Source organism: Epinephelus fuscoguttatus, linkage group LG10 (assembly GCF_011397635.1).
Source record: "Epinephelus fuscoguttatus linkage group LG10, E.fuscoguttatus.final_Chr_v1".
Lineage (NCBI taxonomy): Eukaryota > Metazoa > Chordata > Actinopteri > Perciformes > Serranidae > Epinephelus > Epinephelus fuscoguttatus.
In genome coordinates, this window is record NC_064761.1 from 17,670,102 (window position 1) to 17,698,073 (window position 27,972).

The 27,972-nt window shown below is 40.2% G+C and overlaps 1 protein-coding gene across 1 annotated transcript; it reads right to left on the bottom strand.

Moving 5' to 3' along the window:
- Positions 1-734: 734 nt before the first annotated feature.
- Positions 735-27,937, bottom strand: myo1f (myosin IF). Its single transcript, XM_049587365.1, has 29 exons — positions 27,795-27,937; positions 27,445-27,605; positions 21,439-21,567; positions 17,589-17,678; positions 17,388-17,482; positions 17,184-17,271; positions 16,971-17,060; positions 14,959-15,090; positions 14,670-14,804; positions 13,885-14,017; positions 13,196-13,392; positions 12,974-13,054; positions 12,744-12,830; positions 11,654-11,740; positions 11,091-11,258; positions 10,466-10,551; positions 10,148-10,229; positions 9,928-10,034; positions 9,741-9,839; positions 9,468-9,612; positions 7,848-7,962; positions 7,586-7,755; positions 7,262-7,407; positions 4,776-4,922; positions 4,544-4,692; positions 4,331-4,393; positions 3,310-3,517; positions 1,792-1,952; positions 735-1,680 (listed from the first exon to the last, which is right to left on the bottom strand). The coding sequence occupies exons 2-29, from the start codon at positions 27,445-27,447 to the stop codon at positions 1,604-1,606; spliced, it is 3,270 nt and encodes a 1,089-aa protein (XP_049443322.1). The 5' UTR covers positions 27,448-27,605; positions 27,795-27,937; the 3' UTR covers positions 735-1,603.
- Between the last annotated feature and the right edge of the window lie 35 nt (positions 27,938-27,972).

Genomic DNA, 27,972 nt, shown 5'->3' on the forward strand with positions numbered 1-27,972 from the left:
CAAGTAGAGTGTTCTGCCCCCAGGAGAACCCAATGAATACGCTCTTGATTTGACACTATAAACTGAATTAATTTTCGTGGGAATTTCTTCCTACAGTCGTTTTCTGTTTTCTGGTATTTGGGGATCAAATTTACTTTGTAGGATGTGCTTTCTATGATTGTCTTCCTCCAGAAGTATAATCTTTTCCTCCTTTGACCAGTAAGGGTTTCTTGTCATCTTTTCTTCTGCCATCTCTTCACTAGACCAACTTTGTGAGACAATAACGGGCATCACAAGTGTGAGTTCAAGCAAACAATCTCCATGGAAACTTGTAACGCTGTAAAATCTCTTTCAAAGCAGTAAATGAGCTAACATTTGTCATTAACAAAGGAAACCCTGAAGGGGATTTTGTGCAACTGTGTAAGTCCCTCAGCTAAGGAGAAATTAAGCCTTGAGTGCTCTGGTTCCAGAAATCCAAGATGGCGATGGCAAAAATGCCAAACTTCATGCCATGTGTTATTTGTGGGCTTTTTTTTTTTTTTTGCAATAGATACAAACTGCACTTTTCCTTTCCTTTTAGTTTTCGATTTCTTTCTATCCTTTATAAAATTATGTTTAAAACTAATTTTAGAGGAAGAAAAAGCACCCCCCCCCCAACACACACACACACACACACACACACACACATACTCTATACCATGTGAACCTTTAAAACCTGTTTTAAAACAAACAACAACAGAAAAAAAAACAACCCAGAGTGTTAAAACTCTTTATTTTTCTATACAAAAACACATACTGATTGACTGTGAGGGAATTACATTATTTTACAAAATCAACCACACACAAAAAAAAGAAGCAAAATTGGCAGAATAAACACTTCTTAAAGTTAATCAGTCTCCTCTTTCTGTTTTGTTATTAAGAAATCTTTTATAACTTACTGATGATACGTCCTGAACCAGTGCAAAATTCCTTGAGGTAAAAATAGGAAAACACATTTTTCTTTAATTAAGGTGAAAAAAATAAATGAGAAAACACTAGCAATATATATCTTGAGTGAAATCAAAGTATTGTCTTTGTCACTGTTTTTCATTGATCTGAAGCAGGTTTGTTATAGTGCAAACATAACAGTCAAGGTCAATATACTTTCAAAATGTCTATTACTTGATTTTATGCTGTTGTCTTCATCATGAATATTGAGCAGTATTGGACATTGTTCTGGAGAAAAAGCTTCAGGGGAAATACAAACACTGTAGACACCAGAGAAGTGATGCAGTATTTTCAGGTCATTCTTCTGTAACTTTAACATTGAGTCATTTTCATGGTGTAACAGTGAAAGGTGTTGTGGGAGTGCAGGTCAAGTCAAAGATCTTGTTGCTAGGTCATTCAGAGGAGCAACAGAGATGAAACCTGAGCAGCTCTCTGCAGTGGATCTGTGTTTTAGCGCTTATATGTGTCTCAAATGTCAGCGAGGTCCATCCTTAAACGGTTTCCTCTACGGACCAAGATGTACCACGAACAATTCACGGGCAGTTTCTTTAGCGAACGGTATGTGCTGCTTTCAACAAAATAAACACAGCCTATTTGTCAACAGAGACAAAGTCCAACAGGGTAGATCATGTCCTGTTCAAATCTTTTCCACATAGTTACCAGGAAAGAGACCTTCCCTTCCTCGAATCCTGCCCGTCCACCAGCCTGATGGATCTGCAGAGAAAATAAGCAGAGAGAAATATCATAAATCACTGCTTCAAATCTCTCACATATTAATTTTGGTCTTTATTCTCTCTCAATCTTGCTCTCTTTCCATCCACACACCTTCTTTGACAAGGTCGAACACGTCGTTGACCTCAAAGCTAATCTCATCCGTGTCCTGGCCGATGTACTGATACAGCGCCCGGCAGCGGGGGCCCTGGGGTCGAGGCTGTGGTTTAGGAGCAGGAGGAGGTCGCTGGCTGATGCTCCTTTTCCTCTGCTTCCTGTGACAAAGAGAGAGAAAAGCAACAAAGGGATGAAAGGACCTGTTGACGAGAGGTGACTCGTAAACTTCTGTTGAGGTTAAATGGTCAGACAGGGATTTGAGTTTGTCTTTCTTCATTTGTGAAAGCATCTCATGCTTTGTCTTCATGCTTTATTTATAAAGTATAAGTGCAGCAAATAGAGACCTGAGTCAAACCAAAAACTTTAGGTGAAAACATTCAAAATAACATCAACATTGGTAATAACATAGATTACTAACCATCCAGCCTGGGAATCAAACTTGCTCAACATTATTTGAGTGATAAGAGTGGTTATGGTTAAATAATCTAATGTATTTTTTTTCATGTTTCTCATTTAGGGAACTTTAACAAGCACCATTTCCTTCAAGACTTTCGCAAAACAAAAGTCCATGTATAGTATGCATTTAGAGTGCACATAATAAATAGAAATATACGTCATGTGGCAGCAGAGAGATTACAGCTAAAATGGGTGGAAAGACGTGTCATAGAGAGCATGGGTGGATATAAATATAAAGGCAGTAATCAACAGACAGGACGATGTGTTGCGTGTGCTGTGAGGCTGCAAAAATGCATGTGAGTTATAGTTTTGTTAAAGGGCGGTTTTTATATCACTCTGTATCTTCCCTTTTTCTTTCTTGTGTTCTTCAGTCCAGACATTCAAATTTTGGTCAAATGTATATATGTTTTAGCGTCAAAATATCATTTTCTCAAGCTCTTCTAGAAACTGTCCCACATGAGCTGACACAGGTTTCTGCATGATGTCGTTGGTACATATAAATCCCCTTTACCACTTTGTGAGTCCCCTCTTTATTAACCCAAGGCCTCTTTGAGAACTGTGCGTTATCGATTTAGGTGGCTAAAATTTGTTTGGCTGCTGCCTCTATCCACAGCAGTACATTTCCTAGCTTCCATGCTGGTAGCCCTGCCTGCTTCCCCTTATTCAGAGCACACTGACCGCCATCTTCTGTAGGTAATACAGTGACTATGAGTAAGTACCTCATACTACCTCCACTTCAAAACATCCAAACTAACCTGTTCAGTTACTAATATTATCAGTGCTAACCTATGTCACTGGTTTTGCTAACGACTCAGTGGGAGTTTTCCATTTGAAAAACCTGATTAAGGTTTCTATAAACAGGTTTATCTCACTATAAAATCTGTTCTCTGTTTTTTGGGCTCGGTGAGTGTCGAGCCTCGCCCTGACGTGTCTTGACAAGTCATACACTACTATGCACAGATTTCTTGTGACTAATCAGCTCCGCCCACACATGCTGCCTGTGATCACTCCTTCCTTCATTTTTTTTTTGGTCATATCTAACGAGGTGATCTTTCTTACCCTGACATGCCCTGGTCAGGCACATTAAGGAAGTCCAGGTTCCCTTGGTTGTGCTGGTTGTGGGTTGGGACTCGGGGGGCCCTCTGGGAGCTCAGTTTGGGCAGGGCTGCGCTGGGTGGTCTGCCTTGTTTGTGGGGGGATGAATATGTGATATCTGATTGTTGGCTCTGATGGCCTCTGGAAAACTTGGCTGCTCCATTTTGGTGTGCTGAGGAGAGAGAAGGTGGAATAAAAGTAAAGATAAAACCCAAATAAACTCCAGACTTCAGCACAGCTGCCAACAAATGGAAAAAAAACTCAGATATTTTCTTAAAAACCCAGTTTATAAATTATACAGTGGGTTTGAAAGGGCCATTGGTGGAAGAAGTATTCAGATTTTACTTATGTTAGTAGAAATACATCAAGAAAAATATACTTCACTACAAGAACACTACATATCCTGTACTCACATGTTACTAGTACAGAAATATGAGCACCAAAATGTACTAAAAGTAAAAGTACTCTTAATGCAGGCAGAATGACCCTTGTCAGTATGATATTATATTACTTGATTGGTATTGCACATGTGCAGCAATTACATTGTAGATGATCGAAGTAAAGCTAATTTCAAATGTTTTATATAAAACCAGGATCTTCAAAGTAGCTGGTAGCTATTAGACCGACAAAATCCCAAATGTGAGTTAGAATCTCTCTTTTTCAATTTCCAAGGGGTGTTATCAACGGCCAGAGAGCAAAATCCCTCTGACCAAAACTGGACAGACCTATAACCAAAGCTAGTTGAAAATCTGTTTGAACAGGAGCGGGACCAAATGCATCTGCCACAACAAATAAAAGTTAGATTTGTCTTGTAGCCAGGCTAAGTAGTTCTATGAAAGTGGAGTTGAAGTTTAAGTAGCACAAAACGCAAATAGTCAAATTAAGTTCCTAAAACTGTACATGAGTAAATGCATTTAGTTAACTTTGAGTCTAAAGGGATCAGCTTTGGGACAATATACAAGTAATACACTGAACAAAACTTTACCTCTGCTGCCAACATTATTTCTCGGTCCACCACGAGACTGTGGAGCACTCTTCCTGGTTGGCTCTGGTGAAATACATGCTTAGTTAGAACAACATCTGTACACATAGAAATCCATGTGTAGTCACACTTTTCATATTTGTAATCTTGTCTTCATTAATAAGTCTTGCTTCTCCTTATTTTAAGGTTGTATCATATCCGTTTCTCTTGACTTACTGGAGGACTTGGGCAGACCGTCGCCTACTGTGATGGTGAGGGTCTTCCCTCCAGGTTTGAGCTGGGCCAGGTCCCCTTGCCCCCTCTGAAACACCACCACCCTGACACCTCCTCCACCCCAGCCCTCCTTCTTCACTCTGAACTCCAGCCTGAGTGGGAACAAAGTGTGTTAGGGGTTTGTTTCTATGTTTCTATTTGAATATAGGCTGTCTGAGTGTGCAGGTTCCTCCACCTGTCAGCGAAGGAGATTGTCAGTTTTCTCTTGGTCACGTCCTCGTAGCGTTTTGACAGCAGGCTGAGGAACTCCGTCTTAAAGTTGGACTCCAGCAGGCTGTCATACTGGGCCTCGTGCAGGATGAAGAAATCATCCTGTCTGGTACTGAAGGAAAGAAAAACAGACCAGTAAGAGCTTCTAAGGCAAGATGCAAAGAAAATTAGAAAAGCCATTCAGCTATTAATCTGTTGTTATCTCAACTGTTATGATTCAAGAAGGCGCTCTTGTTTCAGGGTTTCAATTCATTACATGTGTGTGTCAGAAAAATGTCTCCATTATAGAGTGAGCACAGTATTGTTGAGTTAAAGGAATACGACACCCACAAAATGATCATTTGTGTCAATTACTCACCCCATGTTATATTGAATTCATGAAGAAAACCTTGTTTTTCTGACATGCCAACAGTGAATGAATAATGGATGAATTGGAGTAAAAGGGCTCTGGGTTTAACAACAGCAAAAAACGTTATCAAAACATCCGTTCACATACTCTCACACAACTCATGCAGTATAATCCAAGTCACCTTTATCCAATCATATGCTTAGTACTTCCCAATCACATGCCTTTTAGCTTAAATATTACTATTCAAAACGCTGCTGCATTAACAGTTTCACTCACAGAAGAGTAGCATCCCTGGGCAAGCATTCCATTTAACAAAATTTAAATGCACACAGTTGCTCAGGCGTGGTACTCGTCCATGTGTCAGACTGGTCATGCAGAAGTGTTTAAAGGTCCAATGTTTAGGATGTAGGGGCACCTATTGGTAGAAATGGTGTATAACATTCATAACTATATCTTGATTAGTTTATAATCACCTAAAATAAGAATCATTGTATTTTTGTTACCTCAGAATGAACCGATTATATCTACATATGGAGTGGGTCCTCTACCACAGAGTCTGCCATGTTGTTCTACATTAGCTCAGAACAGAAAAACACTTGGTGCTTTTCAAAGTCAAGGAAGGATCCTTAAAGGGAAATTTCGGTTTATTTCAACCTGTCTCCTATTGTCCTAAATTTGTTTCAAGTGACATAAAAATAATAGTTAGAATGTTAGCCGTTAGCCTAGATACAGCCGCCCCGGCTGTATCTAGGCTAACGGCTAACAGTGAAATGAACTTTTCAGGCTACTGTCCGGTTCTGCCTTCCAGCTGTTGCTGCTTGTTCTCGCTAGATTTGAGGCACGGTATGAGATCACTGCTTGTTCATGCAATATTTAGGCCACGCTTTGGAAAGCAGAGCTAAATGGTAAACAAACATGGCACCACACTGGTAAGGTAAGACAACACGTTTACATGTCGTATTCTATATGTTCTCTGACATTTATCCTAACGATATGAGGAGGTCTTTGTGGAAAAAAAGCTTGTTTAGTGGACTAACTTTGCACTTGAAGTATGCCCGTTCACTTACGTTTTAACAGGTCTGACGCTACTATGCAGGTACTGGGCTAATGGTTAACATGCTAACTATTATTTTTATGTCACTAGTCACTTGAAATCCTACTGAAGGACTGTTCCAATATCAAGGATGCTTTGAATTCTACTGAGGACCGAGTCCTTTCCTTCAGAGAATTTTCAAGGATTCAAGTGTGTATCCTCAGTGGGTATGAAGTACCCATAATTCTTTGCGCATGATTTGCCGGAATTGAAGGCAGGCCTCTTTAATGACGCACACCTGGGCACTGGCTAGCCTGTTCCAATGTGTGTTCACCGAATGCTAGGAAGGAGTTTTGCCTAATCTCTGTAGGATCTGACTTGGAAGGACCCATCCTACCATGGGAACATCCTTGACTTTGAGAAGCATCAAAAGGCTCTAGATTGGACCATCCAAGTTTTTGTATTGACCATTGTAGTTCTACACGCTTGGCACACTGGAAAAGTTTCAGTTCTGCAACCTCACCACTAGATGTCACTAAATCCTACACACAAGATCTTTCAACAGTCTTTTTTTAGTGAAAAAGCCATGTGTTCAGGAAGTACTGAGCATATGACTGGATAAATGAGACTTGCACGAGTTGTTTGAGAGTTTGTAAACAGATATGTTGATATAGTTTTGCTGTTGCTAAATACAGACTATGACTTTAATTCATCATGAATGCTGCTTTTGGATTCTTTGTTCACCATAGAGGCATGCAAGAAAATTACAAATTCAACATGACACAATGTGGGTAACTGACATACAACAGTGAAGTATTGCTTTCATGTATTTATGTTCATGGCCCTGAAAAGTTCTTAGCTTATGAAGAAACACAAAGATCAAATTCTGTGAATTCTCGTGTCAGCAGTGTTCTTCTGCTATATTTACTCATGCAGCAACAGTGACGCATCCAGTAGTTACTGACTGACAAAGCAGTGTGCGACTTCTTGTATTTTTCACCACAGTTTCAACCACAAATGTCACTGTTGCCAGGTCAGATAATGTATCTTCTGTAAACTAGAAAGCTACCTGAGAGAGACACCACTGATGCTTCCAAACTCCAGTTTTCGTTTCAGGACCTCCTTTATCTGTCCCTTCTCAGGTCCTTTCTTCACCTTCTCTCGACCAATCAGATAGATGCCCTTGGGTGTCAAGATCATATCTCTCTTGATAGACTGGGTTGTGAGAAAAACAAACAAAACAGAAGTAACAACTGTGGGCAATGCCAAAAAGGAGAAGTCCCCAAAGAGCAACCTTACTGATCACTAGGCTACATTCACACATCTCTAACATCAGTAATTTCCTTGTCGGTCAAAATAAATCAAAACATAACAACGCTTCATGAAGCTTCACCTTGAACCTGCGATCAAACTTGTTGACAGAATCAGCAAAGTCGACACGCTCCCTCTTGGCCAGGAACTGCCGCAGCTCAGGCCTTTGCTCCAGGCCGAGGTAGTCTCCGACGAAGTTTCTGTTGATGCTGTTTTTCCTCCGCTCCTTTGAGTTGTACAGGATGTCTGAGGCTGTGTCGCAAGGATGCACAAACATTCAGTATCACACAGCTGCCAATGTGTCCTTTGGTGGGAACCGAAAGTTTTTGGGCTTTGTAACTCACCCTCCTCTCTCATCTGCTCATACTTCTTCCTGGCAATGTATCTTCTCCAGGATTTCTGAATGATCCGTGCAAAAGTGTCAAACTTCCTCTCCCTCATCTCCTCCAGCAGGAAAAGCTGTGAAGCATGAAGGAGTTTATATCTATATAAATATATGTCAGTTTCTATGGTATTGCAGAAATTTGCTGTCTGTTAATTGGAACATTTCTTTGCTAAATGACTTCCTGCTCACAGAAATGTATTAGCACATCATTTAAAGTGCTTTAAACTGTAACATTACAAAACATGCAGACCAGTACCAGGAGGAGAGGGGTTCAAATTCTTTACCAAAATGTTTTAACTGATTTTTTTTGGCCACTTGGGGGCAACAGAAACAAGCTGTGAACACAACACTGACATATTATCACCTTTTAGGTTATGGTGAACTTGTTAGCAAATCATTGCCTATTTTTCACACCCAGCAGTTACTGAGCAACATTTACATTAATCTGGAGTTGTGTTTCTGGCCACCTGATGAAAGTAAGTCCAATATTCACTATCTTTTAGCTCTGTTTTGGTCTCCACCAACTCCTCAGGGAAATATCTGGCTCTTTAGCTGCTAAATACTCCACTATGTTCACCAGCTGGTCTCTAACTATGTCTATCTGCTGTTTTGTGCTGAGCAGGTTGGGTACAATGACATTTTAGAGCCTATACTCTGAAAACAGCTGCCTGCTATTGCAGAAAACAACATTATAAGAGCAGAAAGAGTGAACCAAAACAATAAAGATTTGGGCTGGACAGTTTAATAAACTGAAAGCTCCTTAAAGCTGTAGTGTGGGACTTTTGTATCCCCCCCTTTAGCATTGAGAGTAGTTACATCAACACTGTCTATCAGTGCTTATGACGTACGCCCGCAAGTAAGCTAACCGCAACTCCCACGCCCTCAGGAGACTCTCTTTAAGTCTGTTTTTTTTATTTAAATCCTTTTACTGAATGCTGGTTTCTTTTTTTTATCAGGAGCATCCACTCCAGAAACATTTCTTGGACACTTCTTAGGATTTTCCGCCTTAGCTGCTGCTCTGTAGTTATGGTCTCTCCCCTCTTTCTGCACCAATTAGCACTGGCTGGTTGACGTAAAACGCATCACTTACAGTGTGCCAGCATGGGAATGTCGCCACAGACACCAGAAACCAGAGCTCTGGTATGCTACTAAATACACAGAGCTTTCTCTGGTGTTGATAGGCTTTATCAGCATTGTATGAATTTGTTTGGGAATGTAACAGATACTCATTTAAATGTAAAGTCCTGCATTACACTACTAGAGAAGCTGCAGATTTGTAGTACATGAGTATTATCTCCAAAATGTATCAAAATATATAATATATAGATTCTTATTGCTTAAGTATTAATGTTTCAGAAGCTAATTTTAACTACATCCTAAAAGGTACAATATTTCCCTCTGAATTACAGTGAAGTGGAACTATAAATTTGCATGAAATGGAAATACTCAACTTAAGTACAAGAAGCTCAAATATGAACTAAAGTACAGTCCTTAATCAAATGTACTTTATTATATTCTTCCACTGACCAATAGAGATGCAAAATACAACCTAGATTGATATACATAAAAAACTTATTACCGATTCAGGGTTCTTGACAAAGATTTTGGTGCGTCCCATCTGATACTGGTCGTTATCCATGTTGACGGATCGGAGGAGGTGAAGCACCCCCTGCTGCTCAGGACCCCTCCAACATGGCCATGTCTCAGCTGTCAGAATGGCATACCTGGGTACAACAAAGCCACACACACCAACCGACCAAAAGTTGTTTTGAGAGTGTCTTTTAGCTGTATTCTTTTTTTCAGGACAATGGCACAGAAACAGATGCATCCTTTCAAAAAGATTTAAACTCACCTCATCAGAAACTTGTTGAAGACTCTGCGGTACGCAAATCCAGCCCTTCTCACACGAATGTTTTCCCGCAGTCCGAGGTATTCAACCTGATGCCTAGCCCTATGAATAGATGGAAGACCACCATTCATCAAGAAGTGTTTCCTGTGTGTTTGAGTGTTGTCACATGTGTCACAGTGAGGACACTGACCTGCTCTCCTCCCAGTCTTTTGGCCTTTTTGTCTCATTGGGTTTGATGCAGCGGATATAGTGTGGGGTACATTTCATCAGCGTGTTCACCAGATCATTAGCTTGTCTCTGTCAGTGCACAGTGAATGCAAAAAGCTCTCTTTATTTTGTTTTTGCATATTGAAACTGAGGGAAAATTAAGGGTACACTGATGGAAGAACCTCAAAAGTTTAAACTCTGACCTTGATCTTTGAGCCGGCTGTGGTCGGCCTGCCTTTCTTTTCATTGTTGAGGTTTTCAGGGAACAAGCTACGGATGAAGGTACTGTGGAAACAAATTCAAGAGATTTTATTCACAGTTAAACAGGGTATACCCACCTTTTATTTGTTGGTCTTTCACAGTTTACCCACCTATCAGCCAAAAACCAATAGAACATGTAGGAGACTACACCCACTTCCTCCTCAGTAACCCACCCATTTACATAGTAGTTCACCCGCATTATCAACTACACCACTAAACATATCATAAGTGAAAATCTCAGACTGGTGTAAGAGACTTACTATTCGCTGCTTTGCATGAGCTCGATGAGGTCAGGGAACAGCACATCCCGGTTTCTCTCACAGAAGCCGTTGATATCGTACGACACCTGAGACGACACCATACATTATAAGAGCTGTGTCAACTTGACCAACCAGCTAAAATTTAGAAGAGAACACTGTCAAGTTATTGGCTGCACAATTTGAAGTTGAAGGAAGTTTACTTCATGGGTGGATTATGAGACAATGGGCCCCTTGGCACCGATATGCCACCACCTCTCATAGACAGAGCAAGAAACATAGACTTTGTGGTTGTTTTGCCTCTTTCTTGGTGTTTTGTGACCCTTTAAGATTGTTTTGTGTTAATTCCATATGTCTTTGCAGTTCCTTTGCATCTTTTTGTGGTTATTTTGAGTCTCTTCCTGGTCAGTGCATGTCTCTTTGAGCAACATTTGGCACTTTGGGCCTCTGGACCTGTGTCCGGTAAGTCTGTTCAGTAATCCACCCATAGTTTACTTCCCCTTGGTGTGACTAACACCTCAGTCACAACTTACATCTGCCGACAAACATTAAAAGCAGCAACATGACTGATTTAAATAAATAAAATACGCATCCTTGTCAAAAGGCAGTATCCCTGTTTGTTTCTTACCTTGCCAGCATAGTGGTGTATGACGAAGCCAGAGTTCCAGCTGTTGAAATGTTCATGCGTGCCTACAGCAGCCTGCAGTTTCTGCAGCAGCGTGACATCTGCACCCTCTCCTTTGGCATGCATGGTGGCGCACACATCATCCAGCACGCTCATTATGCCAGGAGGGTTCTGCAAGGAGAGGATGGTTTGTATGAATTTTACTGTAAACAATCACCACTTGCAACTGATTTTATACATTTGGAAGTGTCTGGGAAGAAAAAAATATGCCTCATGCACACATACAGTATGAACAGTCATTATTCGATGTTAAGTACATTATGAAATTACAAGATTCTGACAATATCCTATTTGAAATATTGGTAAAACCATAAAAGCAAGGTAAAAAACTATGAGGTGATTGTCTGTGCTGTTTGTGAACACTGGAGTGCTGCCATTTTTTCTTGATTTTGTTTATTGCAGGACAAACACACTTGTTTCCTCTTGAACCACTTCAAACTGATCTCTGTAAACCCCTGTATTTATTTGTTGGTTTCTTAATTAAGGTGATGCAGTTACGAGCTTACCAATTTATTTTCAATGAGGTCGCACACAATCTTGTTGTTGAAGTACTCGATGGGAGTCCACTTGATGCCCTCCTGCACATACTCTTCCTAAGAGAAAATTAGAAGGCATAAGAAAAAAAGATGGGCTAACAGGAAAAATGATTAAAGCAGGTTTTAAGACAGTGGGTTTTAAATATTTACAACTATATTAAAGGGATAGTTCAGACTCTTTGAGGTGGGGTTGTATGAGGTACTCGGCCACAGTCAGTGTATAACCTACAGTGGATGGCAGTCGATATGCCCCCAGTTTGGAGAAGTAGGCAGGAGTAACACCATGGAAGCTAAGAAATGTACTGCTGTGGACAGGGGCGACAGCAAAATGGGGTTTAGCCACCTAAAAAATGTCCCTTGGAATAAAAAAAAAAAAAAAATCAATATCAATTCAAGTGTACGCTCTAATGAGAATATTTATACTCCTTTACCTTGCTGTCAGACAGCCCTTTTCAGACAGGGACCTGAAGCCATTATCCATGCTCTCTTTAAAGCCAAACTCCTTTTACTTAAACAATAATGTTACCTCACTAAACATGGGAGCTGCTGGTCTACCGCTAACTTGGTTAGATAGTTTGTGTTATTGTGTCTTTGTTGAATCCAAATTAATTTTTCAAAGCACCAAAACACAACAACAGAGACAAACTAAGTAATTAAGGCAGTGGTAGACCAACAACTCCCGTGTTCTGCAAGGTAAAATTACTGTTTAGGTCAATTGAGTCTGGTGGCTTCAAAGAAAGCATAGATAGCAACTTCAGGTCTGTCTGAAGACAAGGTAAAGCAGTGAAAATATTCTAAATAGATCGTACACTTAAACTTGATTTTGATTTTCTTTTATGTGGCTATGTTTTGCTGCTGCCCCTGTCATCAGCAGAACATGCTCTGTTTTTGTGGCAGTACTCCTGCCTGCTTCTCCAAACTGGGAGCGTACTGACTGCCACCAACTCTGGATAAGTACCTTAAACAACCCTATTTTAAAAAAAAAAAATCCAAACTATCACTTTAAGACTATATTATACAGAAGCTCAGAACTGTTGCAAAAGCAATAAAAGTGCCATACCTGCTCAGCCTTCAGAGTCAGTTCAATGAAGATCTGCTGAAGTTTCTCGTTGACAAAGTTGATGCAGAACTGCTCAAAGCCATTTCTCTGCCGGGGGGAGAACACAGTTCAGTCACTGTCAGATTATCACCAGAGTAAAAACAAATCCTGCACCATCTGTAAAACTAACATCTGTTATTCTGGTGGCTGCCTATAAATAATATGGGACTGTACGTTGTAAGAGGACCAACCTGGAATATCTCAAAGCCGTAAATGTCAAGTACTCCGATACTGAATTCTTCATATGGTTTTTGGATGGCTTTATTTATAGCCTGGAGAAGAAAGACAGGGTAAAGGCAGAGGGGAAATGTAAAGTGCAAATTATTTTATCTGAACATGTATAGAAAATAGAGGATGTTCGCTTGTTTCATTAAATCAGATTTTGTTGCTCCTGTGATTAAAAGTTTGACTACCTCCACCAGGTAGTCAAAGAGTCGTGCATAGAGGGCTTTGGCCAAGGCGTCTCGTGTGTAGGTGGCTTGCTCCTGGTTCAGGGTCACATTAATGGACTCAGACTTCCCTGCCCACTTTGACTCCATCTTCCGGCTGGTCAGCTTGTCCTGCAGGCGGTTGGGGTCGATGCCCAGCAGATAGGCAGGGAAGGCGAGCACTGGGGCAAACAAAAGCAAAGTTTCATTTCAAATCAACACAAATGTATCAGTTATACCTAAATGCCACTTATAATAAAGATTCAGATATGTTCTGCTTCAAGATTAAAAGTGTACAGACTGCCTGAGAATATATTTCTGCAGTAAATGTAGATTTAACTGAATAATGTCTACAGTCGTTTAATTGTAGGAGTGACTGTGGGAGGGTAAAATGGTAAAACAATCCTGGATGTAAACACCAGTTATCTATTGTGCAGGGAATCCCCAGGCAACAAAGAAAGGAGAAAATAAACAAGGTGGTACTGATGTGCGCCGTCTCCATCAATTAGCCGAGTGTTTGCCATGGGACTGCTTTGTCACGGTGATCTCTAATTTACTCATATCCCTCGGGGAGAAAACGGGACATCTCATATGCCAGGTGGGAATGTTTGTGCACCTGCATGGATAAGTGAATCCATGTGTGTCCATGATGTATGTGCATGTGTCTCACTCACAGTCCGTGCTCTCCACTTGCCCATAGTTGCCTGCCTCTATGAAGCTGATGTTTCCCAGGTGGAGGATGCCTGCGACGATCTGCAGCACCTGAGCCTGGATGTCCCCTGGGATCCCGATGACGTGCATGGCTTCCTGGAGATCACGACACAAAAGCAGACATTAGGGCAGCAGTTTGAGCAATAAGCGTGGATCAGATTCAGTGGAAATGTTTGGCTATCAAAACCAAATTAATGTATTTGCTAACACTTAATGTTAAGTGTTCATTAGCATGCATAATAGGAGCATATTGGATCTTTATAACTCATTATAAAGCACTTACGAATGTCTTATTTTGCATGACCATATTCTACAACTGCTTCGTCATTAATTAAGAGTTTTCCATCATTAACTTCCTGATTTCTGTTTAAGGAAGTTGTACATAAATTAAGATCTATGCTTTGCTCAGTATGGGCTTTATAAGGTGATAGTGCCACATTGTCCAATAATAACGCTTAATAAATATGGTCTTTTTGAACATTATTGACACTTTTAATTTTGGGTTTTGTTTGTACATATGAGAAGACCATATTAAGTAAGTTTTACTAAAAAAGTTTTGAGTTACAAACATTTAATTCCTTCATCGTGCACCAGTTTGTGCCTTTCTTGCCTCAATTTATGGTGTAAACATTAAAGGAGCAAGAGGACTTTTATTATGACAAAAGCAACAGTAAAAGAGGGGAGGACAAATACACATTCTAAAAATTGAGGGGGACATGTCCCCTGATTTTCTCCAGCATATATGTACCATAGTCTCTTGGAAGTCTTTGCTGTCGTTGGTCCCATCCACCTTGTAGGTCCCAGACTGGTTGAGGTAGTAGTAGTAGTCTGGGGTCATAATGCCCAGGCCCTCTTTCTGCTGAGCGTTGGCGCCCTCCATCAGCTGGAAGGCAACAGTGCAGGTAGAAGAGCAGTTAAACATGATTTTGAAAAAGAGGAATTTTATCAAAACGCTACTTCTCCAAAGAAAAAGTTTATTTTAAGGTGTTTTAAGGCAACTGTGAATGTTCTGTGCATGTTTGTCTTCGGCCTCTGACCTGATAGTAAATGTGGAAGTTTCTCTCGTTCTCATTCTGGCTCACCACCCTCGACTTCTCCAGCAGGAAGTTTGAGATTTTGCCACCGTCTGGCTCTCCTCCTCTGCTGAACTGAATCTCAAAGTATTTCCCCTGGTAGATGCAAAAGTCATAGGTAATAAAAAGCCTGTCAGCAGTCAAATATGGTTAACTCGGCAGGTGCAAAAAATCAGGGTGGGAAGAAGAACTTCCCATCATTGTACACTCATCCTGACACACTTCTATAGCCTTACTGTAAACAGTAAATACAAGTGAATTAAGATAAACCTTTGCTTCATACATAAATACTGTCAGAGTGAGACCAAGCTCAGTGCAGCATCTTTTCAGATAAAAACTTCCATCACTGTTACATCTGTATGATCCAGAGAATAAGCTGCATACACCTAACAACATTAACCTGTACACAAAATCACTTGTGCAGTGACAGGAAACTTTACAAAGTGATGTCTTGCACTAGAGTTGCACACATGCACATGATGTGGTTTATAGGTGTGAAATTAAAGCATCAGGACCCTACTGATGACTGATGAGAAAATACGGGGGATAGAATGGAATTTATTTTTGTCAGCATCAAACCAATGCTGCTGTTAGCTAAAACAATGCTTCCACTGTGCTTTGAAACGCAACAATCACACACCAACTTGCTCTTGAATATTTCAGAAAGGCATGTTTATTTAGGCTACTCTTTTCTACAGTCAGTGCACACTTTCAAAACACTCGAAGACGTCAATGCTTCTCTTTCGGATCTTTGGATAACACGATCAGTTGATGTTATTATGTTCCCATTAGTGCTGAAATCATTAGTTGATTGATCAATGAGTCGATCAACAGAAAACCATTCTAAGAGTTACTTAAATTGATTAAGTTATTGTTCAGAAAAAAAACCTAAACATTTCCTAGTTTTAGACGACTGGCTTATTTCTCTGTCTGATGTGCTTTGGACTGTTGGTCAGACAAATTGTCACCTCTTTTTGGACACTTTTTTAAATTAATTTTTGATATTATATGGACAAACGTCAGTCAATAATCTTAGAAAATAATTAGAGGGCTACTAAGAAAAAAATTAATTCACAGACAACAGCAAAAAAAAAATCATCTTTAGCTGAAACAAATCTGTAATGCTGATGTCTTTATATATTTTTTATTTTAAATAGGTGATTCTTTTTATTGAGATATAAAGTTAATTGTAAACAGCACTTGACCTGAGCTCACCTAAAATTAAAAGATTTTTATTGGGTTAACTGCTGTTTCCAAGGTTAAACAATTAGATTTCAGCCTCAACTTTTTAAACACAACAAGGGACAGTGCAACCCAAAATCAAAAAAATACTGTTTATCATTCCACTTATTTGTGGTGCTATTTATCAGTCTAGATTTTTTTGTGAGTTGCCAAGTGTTGAAGGTATTGGCTGCAGAGATGTCTGCCTTCCACAGACCTTATTGTGAGCAGTTTTGCATAAGAACCGTTTTCTTTCCACTGAGCTACACCCACCAACTGCATCACTGCACAGAAGGAAGTGTGCCTCTACTCATGGATGACAGCATGAGATGCAAACATCAACCTAGTTAAGGTTAATTTATAACCTTAACTAGCTCAGTGGTGCTAGGTGAGCTAGCAGGAGATTTCAAATGTTTTTTGTTTTTTTTTAGTGCTCTGAGCTCCACAAGAGGAGTCCCATCTATTTCCATTTTACTCCAGAGAAGGCAGACATCCCAACAGCCGATATGTCCAACACGCAGCAGCTCACACCAAAACAATCCAGACTGATAAATAGCACCACAGGTAAGATTTTAAATTTAGGTTCAGACATTTTTGGGTGAACTGTCCCTTTAAACATATCTAGTCCTGTGATATGAAAGCTTCTGTTTTGTCAGTATTGAGAATAAATGTAGAAAAACATTCATGAGCACATTTCTCAATTCATTTAAAATCTTTAAGTGGCCTCTACAGTAGGTGTTGAAGATCTTACTCACAAAACGACTGGAGTTGTTGTTGCGGACGGTCTTGGCGTTACCAAAAGCTTCCAGCAGAGGATTTGACTGTAGGATGATGTCTTTCACATGCTGCAACACGCACACAGTGACAAACACTGACAGTGTGAGACACAACAGAAATACCTGCCTACCACACTGCACACCACAAGTAGTTTAAAGGTGCTTTTGACTTTGAGTACTTGTGGTCTCTACCTGAACTTTCGATCCTCCTCCAGATACTTTGGAAATGTATCCCATGATGTATTTGGCAGCCACTGTCTTTCCAGCACCGCTCTCACCACTACCACAGCACCATGAAAAACAGGACACAACACCACAAAACAACTTAACATCACCTAAACTACCAACACTAGCACAGTCTAATGCAAGACACAGACAGAGAACAGGGCTGTTCACCTGATGATGACACACTGATTCTCTCCATCAATCATCATGTTTCTGTACATGTTATCAGACAAGGCGTAGATGTGGGGTGGATTCTCATACTGGGCCTACAGAGACAAAGAGAAAGTTAATGGAGAACACAACAGCAGGGTGAACCACAGCACCACACATTTACAGGGTATTGTTGGTAAAATGCTGAAACGTTTTACTCACAGCTCCTTGGTAAAGTTCGATCTCTCTGTCAGTGAAGTAGGGCATCTGCTTGAACGGGTTGACTGATATCAACACAGGGCCGATGTATGTCTGAGCAGCAAAGTTCAGGAACGTCAATCACCTCAAGCACATTTTCAATAGATCCTTATTGAGGCCAGATATCAAAATCTGATGCTTTAAATATCTTGTATATAATATATTCAGTTACTTTTTCACATAAATATGTGCAAAACAAACATTTTTGATAAGCATCCTTTTACCTTTTTGCAATAAACCTTTTAGGTTTGTGACCTAAAAATTTGTGACGAACACACTTACTGAGGGGGGTTAAGTCAAGTCAAATCTATTTAAACAGTATATTTAAAATTATTCTATTTAAAAAATAAAATAAAATAAAAAAAAATAGATAAATAGCTATAAATTGAAATTAAAACAACATTATTGTTAAATTAATAAAGAAAGGTGACTCAAATGCAATTGTATAAATGTGGCGATACATGCAATGAATCCACTTTTCATAATGTCTGATGTGATTTGTAGCATTTGCAGTATGGTTTAGTTGTTTGGTTAAGTGTTGTTTTGTATTTTTGTATGAAATAGCTGATGTCCTGTGATGTAGCTAAGACATATATTAGAATTTTTCCAATACTAAAGTCTGCGATAATCTAATATTGGCCATCTAAGATCGATCAGGCTTTAGTATCTACCTCATGATATTTGAGCAGTTGATGTACTTATAGTTAAATCTAGCACCAGTGCCACTGTAATGTTCCTCTTTTAAAGGAAGCAGACAGTCAACTCTCTTTTCACAATTAAGTTAATCAATTAGTGATATAATCTCTGCCCGTAACTCTACCGCTATTGCTTAATGACGTTGTAGCAAGCTTTGGTATAATAACATGCACTAAGGGAGCATCATATAAGCTAACAGCCATTATCTGGGGACCAAGGTCATGTCTTCAGTATCTATAGCAACATACGTGAGGGTTTGAGTCCCCTAAATGTGTGTATGTGGTTGACAGTTACATAATATAAGCTCAAAGCTCTTTAGATGTGGATATCTTTAGTCTCTAGTCTAAAGCAGGGGTCAGCAACCTTTTTGATATGTAGTGCCATTTTTGCATTTTCTTGGTAATCAGTGTGCCAAACATAGGCTAGATGCCATGAAGCTTAGCAAAAGTTCAGTCAGGAAGACACTTCATGCTCTCATTTCATCCAGAAATCTCTGTTTCATTCCAGCTTCGACTCTATCAGCTGACCATTTTCCTCTCTGCTGTTGTCAGTCGTCATTTCAGGACGATCACATGCAACCTCACTCCACCACATTCACCTCCAGTCTTCAGCACATCCACTGCCCAGTCCTGCTCCTGATCTCATCCTCATCCTTCTGTCATCCCTCTCTTCAACTCCACCACCTGTGTCTAGACTCCATCAGGGGGGAATATTCCCAAACTGACAATGCCATCTCTAACATGTAAACATGCACGTCATGATGGGGTCTAATCACCAAAGAACTTTTCACTATTCATCTTAATTGTATGCTATGGAATAAATAATATCCATCCATCCATCCATCCATCCATCCATCCATCCATTTTCATCCGTTTATCCAGGGCCGGGTCGTGGGGGCAGCAGGCTGAGCAAAGCACCCCAGACATCCCTCTCCCCAGCAACACTTTCCAGCTCCTCCTGGGGGACCCCAAGGTGTTCCCAGGCCAGACGAGATATGTAATCCCTCCAGCGTGTTCTGGGTCTGCCCCGGGGTCTCCTACCAGTGGGACATGCCCCAAACACCTCCAGCAGGAGGCGTCCAGGAGGCATCTTGATCAGATGCCCGAACCACCTCAACTGACCCCTTTCAATGTGAAGGAGCAGCCGCTCTACTCCGAGCTCCCTACGGGTGTCCAAGCTCCTTACCCTATCTCTAAAGCTGAGCCCAGCCACCCCAAGGAGGAAACTCATTTCGGCTGCTTGTATTTGCATTCTTTCGATTACTACCCAGACCTCATGACCGTAGGTGAGGGCTGGGACATAGATGGACCAGTAAATTGGAAGCTTCGCCTTCTGGCTCAGCTCCCTCTGCATCACTACAGAAGCCACACCAAACCGCCGATCCATCTCGGCTCCATTCAACCCTCACTCATGAACGAGACCATGAGATATTTGAACTCCCTCGCTTGAGGCAGAAACTAAGAAAAATAAATTATATAAATCAAAATTCACCCAAAAACGTCTTTCCTGACTGAACTAACCTTTTGTTGTGTGAGGCACTGGTTGTATGCAACAGAGCTCCTCACTTAAAATCAAATCACAGCATCTTACCATGAGTGCCAAATGTGGTATGTGTTTCACATCAAGTGTGATACTAAATAGAGAGACTTCTTTTAAATCAGCTATCTAACGCTTTCATTTTCACTTATCATCCCACTTATGTTAGTGTGCCATTGGTTGAACTACTGCATGCCAATGGTGGCACGCATGCTCAAGGTTGCTGACCCCCAGTCTACAGCCGTGTTAGCAGTGTTAATGATACTACATTCTGTTGTTAACTATGGCTGAGACTACTAAGGGTTTGTAATAAGTAATAAATGGCAAACTGTCCAGTGGTTGCTCAGATATTTCCCTCAAACCCACATATGTCAACCTCATGGTGGCCTAATGGAAAGGTCAGGGGATCGCCACAGTCATCATGGTTCATTCTCTGGGAACTTTAAGTGCGTACCAAATTTATTAGTAATCCACCACACAGTTGTTGAAATGTTGAAGTCAAAACCAAAGTGGTGGGGCTGACTAACACACTGACATCACCATCTGAGTGATGCTGCTGGTCAGGTTAATAAATTACAGATTATATTCTGGTGGTGGATACGCTGAGCTCATGAGTCCACCACGACTTCAGTGCCTCTAAAAACCTGTGCTACATACCTGACTGTTACTTGAGGGTTAAACAGTCTCCTGATTTCTGTGATAAAAGCACTTCCTTAAATGTCAAAGCTATTCAGAGGAGTAACCCCTGACTTAATGTCGACTGACTACCTGGCAACTCAAAACATACGCAAGCTGATCAATAGTTAATGACTGATGATCCACTAATAGTCACACCTCCCTTGTAATGGTGACTTATTGCTGCAGTGGAGTTTTAGTTGAGGTGACGTCAGCTGCTCTTGCTTGTGGATTTGATGTGAATTTTGTTTCCTGACTCTAAATATGGGTTTAATGTTCAACTGTGCTCAGAGAAGACGGAAGTGAGCTGTTGAGTCACACAGTGAATGCAGAAGAGGAAGAGTGAATTCATTGTATTTATGCCCTTATATGTTTGGTCGTTTGTCAGACTGTATATTTCTGTTTTTGTGTCGGCATATTAATGAGAAGACGGATGTTTTAGCGTGACAGTAAAGGACTTTGTGTGACCATGGAAGGAAATGTGTTTGACAAACATGGAACCAGGTGCACAACACTGATGGCCCATATGTCACCAAGTTAAATTTTCTTTAATCTCTCAGTTTTCTGGTGCTTTTGAGTGATAAAAGTTTAAGGTAGGCGTGAGGCTGGGCTCTAATGACAAAGAGTCATACTGTTGTCACATAATAGCTAAACTTCCTGTCCCACTAACAATAGGACTTCCTGCCCATGGGGATCTAAACAAGACTTTGAATTCTTTTTTTTTTTATGTCAATTAGCCTCTGTTGTAACTGTTGCTAATCTTCCTATTGTCTGTGTAGTTAAAGTGCTAAAATTAAAATCAATATTTGTGACAACTACCACAACTTTAAAAACAGCCCAACAAAATAAAAGAGTAATAATAAAAAAAACTAAAGTGAAATAATAAAAACTGTAAATGTCAGCATACAAAGATGTAGTCGTCCATGTATCTTTTCTTGAGGTTTTCCACAATGGCGTCCTCAGTGATCTTGGACAGCAGGACCATGTCGTCCACCCCGCTTTGCTTGACATTTTGACTCTGCCAGTGGTACTTCGCCTGAATCACACACCAGAGAAACAAAGAGAGAAATTCAACATGTGGTTGAGATGCTGCTTTCTGTTAAACTTAATTCTTGTTTAGTAGAATAATGGTAAGGACACGGTACCATGTCTTATGGTGAATAGTTTAAAGGGACACACCTCTGATTTTACACATGACGTTCAGTTTACTTGTCATGAGAAGTACGACTATTAAGTCCTCTGTGGCTCGGGATTGACCGCTCCAAAGTTTTAATACATTTCAGCTTATAGACTAAAATGCTTTTTGCTGAAACATTTAAGGAAAGTCGAAGCAAAAATGCTGTAATGAATCAAGTACTTCTGGGGCTTGACCCACTTGAGACTAAAAGTCATTATATCTCAGGCTCTGCTCATTGAATTCAGCTTATTTGTATCTTAAATTTGTGCCTTTAAGTTTATGGAACCAGCAGAATTATAGCAAGAAAACTGAAACTAAAAGCAAGATATTTCAGAACACCACAGATAACAGCGAAGACTGGGTCATCATCTCTCAGCAGCTGCTGGAGCAATTGTGGAAAAATGGATTCTAATTTTGTCTGTACTTTCTGATCATTTAACAACTGATGTGTTATTGAGATGAAATTAATAGAGCTCTCAATTCCATTTTCAAAATCAAGATCGCCAAAGAACCACTGGTTGCTCTAGTGGGAGTTTTCCTTGCACGAACTGAGAACAGAAATCACTCATATCTGTTTTGGATCCTCCTGTGGTTGCAGCAATTGAGGAAATTACCATAGATCTGTTAAAACCCAGCTGTACCACCACTTCAGTCCTGGGTAGAGTGTTTGTGGTTACTCCATAATATGTCAAAAATAACATAACTTGAGGCTCCAGGGGAAGAAATTATTGAGAAGGTGGGGCCCTGCTATGTGGATCATGATATGTGTTTTTAAATATCTGTTATGTATTTATCTTTTTCTCTTGCTCTCTCTTCTTTCTCTTTTCTCTTTCATTTATAGAACAGATAAAGACAAAGATGAGTTTGGCATCAATGCAGTCATGTTTTAAGAACATAACCTACTGTGGTTGCCATTACAGGAAGCTGGGGCTGGTTGCCAAGTAACAGGTCACAGATGAGGTGAGCTCATTTTCTAAGTTGGACATTTTTAGAGAAGCACTGCCAAACTTTGTAATCCGATCACACAATGCCAATGACCAGAGCTTTAACTTACAGTTTTTGGTTGACACCTTCTTATAGTGAACCCTGAAGTAAACGTGTCTCCTGTGTCGAAGTTTTTCCGAAAAGACACTGGTTGGTTTGATGTGTGAAGTCTAACAGGTCTTGTCATTGGCATGGTGGTTGGGCTGTGGTCTGGGGCTTTGACTAACATTTACTGCTACTCAGGAGAAGCTTACAGGTGCGCTTCATGTGCTGCACCTCAGACCAAAAGAACAGAACAAAGACAAACCATGACATTATAAATGAAAGAGCTGCACAACAAACCTTTAAACATCTGTTTCACGTTAGTGCAGGTGTTATTAGCATCATGGCTGTCCAATATCACTTACAGTTGGAGACAGCACAAGTTTAAACGGTTCAGGCGATGTCTTTCACTTCATTTTTCTTGTCCACTTATTTCTCTGTAAAATGACTTTAGTTTTTTGAATGATTAAAATAAAACATCAGTACAAACTAGTGTCATGAAGCCAAGCATGGGGTTTTAAGATATCAGATATGTCCGACTCTTGTTTTAGGGAAATGTGAAAAAGAAGTGTGTACCGTAGCTGAAATAAGATGCATTATTAACAGTACACGTGACACTTGGTGTTATTCAGTGGGTATTTTTACTTCTAATTTTAAATTTCCTTAAGGGGAATTTAAGACCAAAGTCTTGAGTGTAAATCTAATTAAAACATGTGAAACCAAAAGCAGTCTGTAAATGTTTTTGTCAGCGGGTTGAACTACAGTAAATATATCTCATACACTTAAAGTGGCAATCTGTTTTTATTCCATAATTTTCTTATTAACAACAAATCTCTTAAAAAAAGAAAGGCAGTGTGTTTCTTCTTTTCTCAGACTTCCCTACACTGCCTGTGGCTCTTACTCCAACGTGCATTAGTTAAAGATATAAACCTTTAAAAATAAGTCACAAATATAAAGTTTCATTTAAAACAAAGGCAGAAAGAAGTATTAAAACAGCCAAGTGCTGTAGCTTTCAGTTAATGTTGTAAAATAGCAGTAAACAGTGTATTTGGTAGGGACTATTTTCAGAGGCGTATAAATACACAGTTAGGCTGTAGTGAGTATTTGCAGCAGCAGGACAGTGTATAGGGGGTTAACTCAAAATAAATTACAATGTGTGTGTATATGAAGAAAAATGTATCTTAGTGTAACAGTATGATTCCTTATTGTTTTTGATAGTTTTTGGACAGCAGGGGAGCTTTAATGGCACTTGAGCTGTATCAGGTTTTACTTTTTAGGATGCAGCACAGTTGCTACAAGCAAAAATGGGCATTGTATGTTTCTGCAGACCATGAATATGTTACATTTGTACGTTTCATACGTATCATATCAATGTATCTAAAGGAATGTAACATATGAGCTGACTTTGTCACAGAGGATGGGCGAATGATGGATGGATGGTGTGACTCCGGGGCAAGACGCCTGCCAATTTGCAGATGACTGCAGATCACTGTTTGACACTAACAGCGACACCAGTTGTGTTTTAGCAGCTCTTTACTCACCAAACTAAGGTGTTTTTTTAGCAACCTGTTGCTGTCATTCCACAGCCAATATAGTGCAAAGAAAAGTGATTCTTTTATACCAGGAAATTCCTGCGTTATCTGTCGGGAAAGTGCCAAAAGAAAGTATTTTAAACTAGAATGTGATCTTTTCCTAACAATAGATAGATTACTGAGCGGGCCTACTGGGCACAGGCCCAGGGGCCCAAACTGTCAGGGGTGCCTCTGGCCTTCAGCTGCAAAATGTCACTCCTAGAGGCATATACCGACCAGGAAGAGACGCAAAGGGACCACAAAGAGATGTTAGGAACTACAAAGTGACACAAAACGACTATGAAGAGATAAAAACTACTACAAAGAGATACAAAACAAAGAGAGGTATTGCTCATAATTTGTCCATATTCCCAACCATAACCAAGTGGTTATTGTGCCTAAACCAAATGTTTACAACATTGTTGAAATGTATAGTTTGAATGTTATGTATCCATGGTTTGCAGAAACACACAACGCCAATATAATGGTGTCTGGGTTGTAGCATGATCAGTTAATGATTTTGTTTTTTTTTCTATGGAAATTGTTGAAAATAAAAACAATTCAGGGCATCGGTGGCTTAGTGGATAGAGCAGGCGCCCCATGTACAAGGCTGTTGCCACAGCGGCCCGGGTTCAACTCCAGCCTGTGGCCCTTTGCTGCATGTCATTCCCCCTCTCTCTCCCTCTTTCACACTTATCTGTCCTATCGATTAAAGGCTAAAATGCCCAAAAACATATCTTGAAAAAGAAAAGAAAAACAATTCAGGCTATAACCAGACATATCTTTTAACAAGATCAAAAACAACATAGCCTCAGTAGTTTAAAATCAGCTGAACATCTTAACAAGCAACAATTAATGTCTTCTCATGTCATGACAGGAGTGTTGAGAGTCACATGATATATATGCAGATACATTTATTAACAGGTGATTCTTGAGACGTGTTTGGACAGAAAGCCGGTATACCAACTGGCACAACCCTTAAACTATGGGTCATTGACTTTCTATGTAACAGCGCTGCTTCCAAAATTGGCTTCAAATTCTGTCTGAACACACAGTCGGACCTGGTTCTTGGATTCTCGTTACAACTTCACCAGTTTGTCCAAGGATCATAGGCAGACACACAGTTTATAGAAATAAAAATCAGTTTAAATCATTTGAGCTGCACTCATCCTCGACTACAAGCTTTTTTTGTATTTATTCTGGACTTAAAACTGTCATGACCTCTGGAACAGCCATCCTGTTAAAATCCATCCTCTCCCAACTGTCCCAGTCATGTCTGATGTTTCATTGGTTTATCATGGTGCTCTCCTGTGAAGCACTTTGTAGCTTTGTTTTAAAAATCTCTATACAAATAAATATTCTCATTAGTTGTTCTGACTTAAAATTTGATCAGAGGTGTTCAGTGTAAAATTGTTGCACAAAGTTACTGCAGGGAACTTTATTTTGGTGAAAAATGGCCCATGGACTGTGACACACCTGAGAAAAAGTCACCTATACCTGTAGCCATTTTTTTTTTGGTGCTTAAAGCATCAACAGTACATAACCCACCAGAAACAACCGCTGCCAGACAAAACTGTATGATAATTGGGAAGATCCAGTGAGGTCACTGTGAGCAGTTTTGATTGAGAAACACTTTCTACTCTTTAGACACTGAACAGTTTCTCGAAACATTTTGCTGTGGAGCTGAAAATGTAAATTAAAGATGCTTTGAAAACCACAAACAAAATGCCAGTCACCTCTGTCAAATTGTGGTTTTGGCAGAAGTCACACCAGCTGAGATCTCAAAAACCTCATCGCATCAAACCGGAACTTTGAGCACGGTTGTTGAAAAAAAAAATCCCGTGTGTGATCTGGTCTGACCCTCTGACACCAGTCACACTTCATAGCAGTTATTTCTGTCTATCTAGACTAATTTATATTTAGTAGATTTAAAGGTGAAAATCTCCAAAATGTGCAGATAATGTGACTGTCAGTGTTTTCACTCTGATCTTAAACACTTTTAGGGTAATGACACGATGTTACTTCATGCTTTGTTTCCTCACTGTGAGCACATCAGTCACATTTAAATGGACAGTTGTGTCCAAGCAGCCTCCCCAGGTCCTTTTTTTTTCTGACTACACCTTTGCCTGCATCTCATGTGTGACTCTTATTTTGAAAGGATATTAGCTAAATGATGATGGGACAAGTTTTTAAAAACATAAAAGTGTTACAGAACGAAGCAGAAAGTGTCATTTACATTCATCATCACATTTTTGAGATCTTCAGCCTTAAATCTATAAAATAAATAAAACTTTAAGACTTTTAGCTGCATGCTTCTGACTAAAACAGTAAGACTGAGTGAGTCTGGGCCACTCTGCGTGCAAGGAGGAAGTGTTGTGACAGCAACTACAGGCCTCTCCTGTAGTCCACTTCCCCCTCTCACACCTCATCTCTGCCTCTTGTGAAACCATACAAACTTTGTACATGCTACCGGTTCTCTTCCTGCAACTGCCTGCTGCTCACAGCCGGCACTGCCAGGGCTGCTTTCAGCACTCTAGAGATTACACAACAGCTCAAAAACGTAAAAATATATTCAATATAACGTCTTTGTTCTTCTTATTTTAACATGGACACCTGCACTGAATGTATTACATGTGCATCTTTGCTCTGCATACAGTTGAAATCTTAATGTCACAGGTCCAAATCCACATTATACTCATAAATCAAAATAACACAACAATGCAATCAGTGTATTTGAGCTGCCCTGAGACTCAATGAAAGGGCTCATCCTGAAAAAGAGGAAACTCCGCTGCTGCTGCTGCTGAGAAGAAGCTGATTTTTAACTTGAAGACACTGCCACATCCTTTAACATGTCAAAACTAACTTTAAACCACGAAATACCCTCTTACGACTCGTCAGGTAAAAATGAAATGCAGTTAATCAAGAGCTGATGTCAGTTTTACAGACAAAAAACTGCCTTGAAAGTGCTATTATTTTGTGAAACAGAGCATCAAGAGTAAAAAGGTGTGATCACCTGTAATGTGTGTGAAAGTAAGAAACAACAGCTTTAGTTTTAGGAGTGTACAGACACACACACACGCACAGGTTACAGCTGTAGAGAGGTATGTGAGAGATAGCAAATGAAGGTGTGGTACAGTACCATTGTTCCAGAGGGCCTCCTCTCCTCCTCAGGTGTCCAGCGTCCAGAGAGTGTGTGTGTTTATGTGCGTGTGTGCGTCGTTAAAATCCACAGGTTGACCTCCCTCAGACTGCAGCCATCACACAGCACTCAGACGGTCAGAGCCAACAGCAGCCAGCGACCTACAAGACATCCACTGCAACATTCAAAAAGCTACTTCCTCATACTCCCACAGATGCAGTGTGTGAAACAAGAACCACACACACACACACACACACACGCCACACACACACACACACACGCCACACAAGGCTGCTACTTCTGTATTTCTGTCATATTTAAAGTCATCAGAGTGAGGATGAAATAATGACCTAACGGGCTGGTGACGGCTGCCTGTGTCAGCAGGTCTGAAGGTTAAACGGCACAATTAGTCAATCCAATTCATCTTGCCAAGCAGCCGGCCAAGTGTTGATGGCAACAACAACCACAAAGTGATGGTTATCTCCAGTCTGTTGCCAAATGATGGTGTTTCAGTTGTGAACTGCCGGC

Bases quoted from the DNA above. Each gene is read 5' to 3' on its own strand.
- myo1f (XM_049587365.1), bottom strand. The intron at 17,483-17,588 runs GTGAGTAAAACG...TTGTCTCTGTAG, and splicing joins TCGAACTTTACCAAGGAGCT to GCCCAGTATGAGAATCCACC. The intron at 11,259-11,653 runs GTAAGCTCGTAA...CTCTCCTTGCAG, and splicing joins ACCTCATTGAAAATAAATTG to AACCCTCCTGGCATAATGAG.